Source organism: Pelophylax lessonae, assembly GCF_965119305.1.
Source record: "Pelophylax lessonae genome assembly, chromosome: 7".
Taxonomy (NCBI): Eukaryota; Metazoa; Chordata; class Amphibia; order Anura; family Ranidae; genus Pelophylax; species Pelophylax lessonae.
The window spans coordinates 239,868-245,867 of NC_138774.1; the positions used below are offsets into that span (position 1 = coordinate 239,868).

Sequence of the window (6,000 nt, forward strand, 5' to 3'; positions counted from 1 at the left end):
GTCAGACACATTTAGATGGGGGGCGCCTAGGGAAACACAAAACCAAAATACACAACTCCTGGTTAGGAATAAAGAAATGTGTTACATTGTAATATGTAGAGATAGGAAGGAGCAGAGTGCAGGTCATACCAGCTCTCTGGATGAAGGAGTTGCTGTATTATAGCACATTAGAATAAGAATCTATATGGTTAGATCAATCTATATCTGATAACCTGCCAATCAGCAATAATCAATGACATAGATGACAGTAGCCACAATGGTGATCAGTACTGTGGTGACTTTTCTGGGACCAGTAGGCTGCACTCTGTATAAATGGCTACGCTACAACCCACTCCTTCCTACAGAAGCACATCTTGCTATGGACAACAAATAAAGTTCTTCTAGAAGACAGTCCTTTGCTCTAGTTCTTCTGCTGGCTAGCGTTGGGGCCCAGTCTTCACGGTGGTGCACATAAGTACAGTCCAAGTAAAGTCTGCGCACAGTGGTAAAGGCTGCTTGTTAGATGTCTGGTCCCTAGATGCTCAGTCTCTTACAGCGACAGGTCAATGGTGGCAATGCCTTCTTACCAGTGCCAGCAATACAGCCACTTTAGTTCTGCTGCTCAGGCATTGATCTGCTTCTGTATCCACCCAGTGCGACTCCAGTCCTCAGCACATTGGAAGTTCACCCTCCGCTCTCTAGTTTAGGCCCCAGGCTTGTATCAGGTGGCCACCCACCCAGATGGATATATGTGCACACTGCGGTCCCCTCACAGCGAGAGGAAGAAACCAATGGGATTGTATATATGGGAATGTATATATGGGATTGTATGTATGGGAATGTATATATGGGATTGTATATATGGGAATGTATATATGGGATTGTATGTATGGGAATGTATATATGGGATTGTATGTATGGGAATGTATATATAGGATTGTATGTATGGGAATGTACATATGGGAATGTATATATGGGATTGTATGTATATATATATATATAGGATTGTATGTATGGGAATGTATATACAGAATTGTATATATGGAAATATATGTATGGGATTGTATATATGGGAATGTATTTATAGGAATGTATGTATGGGATTGTATATATGGGAATGTATATATAGGATTGTATATATGGGGATGTAGTGTATTTTATGTATATGATTGTACATATGGGAATGTATATATTGGAAAGTATATATGGGATTATATATATGGGAATGTAGTGTATTTATGTATATATGGGAATGTAGTGTATGTTATGTATATGATTGTATGTATGGGAATGTATATATGGGAATGTATATATGGAAATGTATATATGGGATTGTATATATGGGAAGGTATATATGGGAATGTATATATAGGATTGTATATATGGGAATGTATATATGGGAAGGTATATATGGGAATGTATATATGGGAAGGTATATATGGGAATGTATATATAGGATTGTATGTATGGGGAGGTATATATGGGAATGTATATATAGGATTGTATATATGGGAATGTATATATGGGAATGTAGTGTATGTTATGTATACGATTGTATGTATGGGAATGTATATATGGGAATGTATATATGGGATTGTATATATGGGAAGGTATATATGGGAATGTATATATAGGATTGTATATATGGGAATGTATATATGGGAAGGTATATATGGGAATGTATATATGGGAATGTATATATGGGAAGGTATATATGGGAATGTATATATAGGATTGTATGTATGGGGAGGTATATATGAGAATGTATATATAGGATTGTATATATGGGAATGTATATATGGGATTGTATATATGGGAATGTAGTGTATGTTATGTATACGATTGTATGTATGGGAATGTATATATGGGATTGTATATATGGGAATGTATATATAGGATTGTATATATGGGAATGTAGATATGGGATTGTATATATGGGAATGTAGTGTATGTTATGTATACGATTGTATGTATGGGAATGTATATATGGGATTGTATATATGGGAATGTAGTGTATGTTATGTATATGATTGTATGTATGGGAATGTATATATGGGATTGTATATATGGAAATGTATATATGGGAATGTATATATGGGAAGGTATATATGGGAAGGTATATATGGGAATGTATGTATGGGAATGTATATATGGGAATGTATATATGGAAATGTATATATGGGAATGTATATATGGGAAGGTATATATGGGAAGGTATATATGGGAATGTATATATAGGATTGTATATATGGGAATGTATATATAGGGTTGTATATATGGGAATGTATATATAGGATTGTATATATGGGAAGGTATATATGGGAATGTATATATGGGAATGTATATATGGGATTGTATGTATGGGAATGTATATATGGGATTGTATATATGGGATTGTATATATGGGATTGTAGTGTATGTTATGTATACGATTGTATGTATGGGAATGTATATATGGGATTGTATATATGGGAATGTATATATGGAAATGTATATATGGGAATGTATATATGGGAAGGTATATATGGGAAGGTATATATGGGAATGTATATATGGGAATGTATGTATGGGAATGTATATATGGGAATGTATATATGGAAATGTATATATGGGAATGTATATATGGGAAGGTATATATGGGAAGGTATATATGGGAATGTATATATAGGATTGTATATATGGGAATGTATATATAGGGTTGTATATATGGGAATGTATATATAGGATTGTATATATGGGAAGGTATATATGGGAATGTATATATAGGATTGTATATATGGGAATGTATATATAGGGTTGTATATATGGGAATGTATATATAGGATTGTATATATGGGAAGGTATATATGGGAATGTATATATGGGAATGTATATATGGGATTGTATGTATGGGAATGTATATATGGGATTGTATATATGGGATTGTATATATGGGATTGTAGTGTATGTTATGTATACGATTGTATGTATTGCCTTCCATGCATTGTTGTGGTGTGGTTTTTACTCGATCAGATGTCAGTTGGCGGATTTTGGCTGGGAGGCTCACAGGCCCCTCTGGAGCGCCGTCCGCTCGCACGGCACGCTGATCATTATGTGTATTTCAATCCTCTCCAGTGGGCCCGAGGTGCCCCCAGAGCCCCGAGGTCTGACAGCTTGGTGCGGCCTCTCTCATTAACATGTAATTATCCAGTTAACATCTGGGAGAGGAACGTGTTGTTTCTATACTGTCACTCGTCCCTGCGGGCGGACGCCCACTTTAATTCTATTTCTCGGCTTCTCCCGGCACAGATATTAATAATGTTCTCCGATTGGCAGAATGCTTCTTATTGATTCCACCAAAATATGGAGGCTTCAGGACTGTTTGTTGGCTGAAAGTTTTGCAGCTAATATGGGTCACCTGGTACCTGGCGTGATTCATTCCACTTCCTGTCCCAGTAACCACACAGGATGTGAGGGGAATCTTATCAATGGGGTCACAAATGATTTAACCACAGCAGGACTTCCACCCTTTTTGCTCCTTAAAAACAGAGACAAAGTTTTGGCTGGAGCCGGGATTGGATAAAAATTTAAAGGAAATATTAAGCAAATTTATAATAAAATAATAGAATAGCTAGATAAGTAAAGCAGACATCTCTGGCCATTGTTACCTATAAGTTCCCATTGTTACATTCCATACACAACTGACCCCACACCTGGTAATCATTGGGCTCAGCAATGATTCACTACAACAATGACAGGAGGGGGGGGGGGGGGGGGGGGTTGCAGCAAGACAAAGAAAGGGGATCCAATTGAATGCATCCGGTTCATTCTGTGTTTAGACCTTGATTGGTTCAGTTCAGGGCACAGTATTTCATGTTATGATGAAGAGCATAAAGCCCCGTACACACGTAGTGATTGTCGGCCGAATGATCGCTACGTGTGTACGGGCCTTTAGGCTGTATTTTAGACAGCTTCATGAACATTCATGATTTTAGAAGGTGCCCTTCAAACCATTTGCTTATTCTTAACCAAATATTTTTGTTTCCCACAGTTGATCTGCTGACCATCCACCATGACCGACCAATCCGAGTGCAGATTCAGCAATCTGACGGAGGACCAGATCACCATCCTCCACCAGGTCCTATCAGAGGTGACTCCAATCCACGGACGGGGCAATTTCCCCACCATGGAAGTCAAGCCCAAGGACATCATCCGCGTGGTGAAGGACCAACTGGCACAAAAGGACATCGCCATACGGGACATTCGGCTGAATGGATCTACAGCCAGCCACATCCTCATGCAGCAAAACGGCACAAGCTGCAAAGACCTGGATATTATTTTCGGAGTGGAGCTTCCGGGGGAACCGGCTTTCCAGACGGTTAAAGAGATCGTTCTGGATTCCCTCTTGGATTTCCTTCCGAAGTGCGTCAACAAAGAGAAAATCACGGCTCTGACCATGAATGAAGCCTACGTCCAGAAGATGGTGAAGGTCTCCACCGACCACGACCGCTGGAGTCTCATCTCCTTGTCCAACAACAGCGGGAAGAACGTGGAGCTGAAGTTTGTCCATTGTTTGCGGAGACAGTTTGAGTTCAGCGTTGACTCTTTTCAGATTGTCTTGGATACCATCCTGGACATCTATGTAGACAAAGATGGTGAGCTGAGTCCAGATTCGTACCCAACTGTCTTGGCGGAGAGCATGTACGGGGACTTTAACGAGGCGATGGAACACCTAAAAGGTAAACTAATAGCAACCAGGAATCCAGAGGAGATCCGCGGGGGAGGGCTTCTGAAATACTCCAACCTCCTAGTACGGGACTATAAACCAACCAGCGAGACAGAGCTTAAATCCTTGGAGCGTTACATGTGTTCCCGGTTCTTCATCGACTTTCCCGACGTAGCGGAACAGCAAAGGAAAATCGAGTCCTACCTACGCAACCACTTTATTGGGGAGGAGAAAAGCAAATATGACTACCTGATGACTCTGCGCTCCGTGGTGAACGAAAGCACAGTCTGCCTTATGGGACACGAGCGCAGACAGACGCTGAACATGATCACCATCCTGGCGCTGAAAGTCCTGGGGGAGCAAAATATTATCCCCAACGCCGCCAACGTTACTTGTTACTACCAACCCGCCCCTTACATGAGCGACAGGAACTTCAGTAACTACTACATCCCTCAGGGCCAGACCATCTACTACCAACCCTTCCAGTTCCACATACACATGCAGAGCGGCCTTGTGTAGCGCCCCCCTGGTGTCGCATGGTGGTAAAGCAAAGGCCTCTGCGGGAGCAAACTCAAAACTCTCTTGTAACATGACTACTTGTTGTACAAAGTATCGACTCATGTAATACTTAGGTATTTATTTATCTGATTGTGGCGCTTGTCGCTAATTTCCATTTCTCCTGTGCGAGATGTTAATGTCGTTACCGCTCAGAAATGCGGCGATTGATACTGTGATCTTCATACAGAGCGCAAAAAAAAAAAATGATATTTGATTGTCCTATGAGTAGCATTGGACCAACGTTAACGTGCCATAATAAGGGACACGAGGGATATAGGACATTATATGAAGGTGTGTCCCCGGCAGTCCCTGGCTCTCTGGCATGAGAGCTGTTTTATAAAAAAGGTGACCGGTAATGGGCAGCCAGAGACTTAAGGGTGACTCTTCCTTGGGGGGGGGGGGGACTTTATGTCAGAGCAGAGACCAAGGAAGTCCAGTAACCAGCACCCTCCAGTCACAAGCAGGATTTCAGAAGTACACTACTGGAAGCTGCTCTGTGATTGGTGCTTATAAAATCCTGCATATCATTGCTTTGTGCTGCACTCTATTTACTTAGGAACTTTGTTTCATATTGGTTGGAGTGAGGCAAGATTTGGTCCCTTGTTGGATCTACTTCAGATTTTGAGTTTTCTCAGCACCAAGGATGGACAGGCTCTGCCATACAGTTAATGCCTGGGGTCCCATCTCTGTTCTCCATGTAATCATTGAGGGGCTCCCACCAGGATAGACGGGCTCTGCCATATGGTGAACGTCCTCTA

The 6,000-nt window shown here is 41.0% G+C and overlaps 1 protein-coding gene across 1 annotated transcript in view; it reads left to right on the forward strand.

Annotated features, from left to right (window-relative positions):
- Window positions 1-5,435, forward strand: part of LOC309560967 (terminal nucleotidyltransferase 5C-like) — a 29,772-nt gene extending 24,337 nt beyond the window's left edge. Inside the window, exon 3 of the mRNA XM_082264670.1 lies at window positions 4,010-5,435. Within this exon, the coding sequence (XP_082120796.1) occupies window positions 4,031-5,203 (1,173 nt within the window). The 5' untranslated portion in view covers window positions 4,010-4,030 and the 3' untranslated portion in view covers window positions 5,204-5,435. The remainder of the gene's footprint in view (window positions 1-4,009) is intronic.
- Window positions 5,436-6,000: the final 565 nt, after the last annotated feature.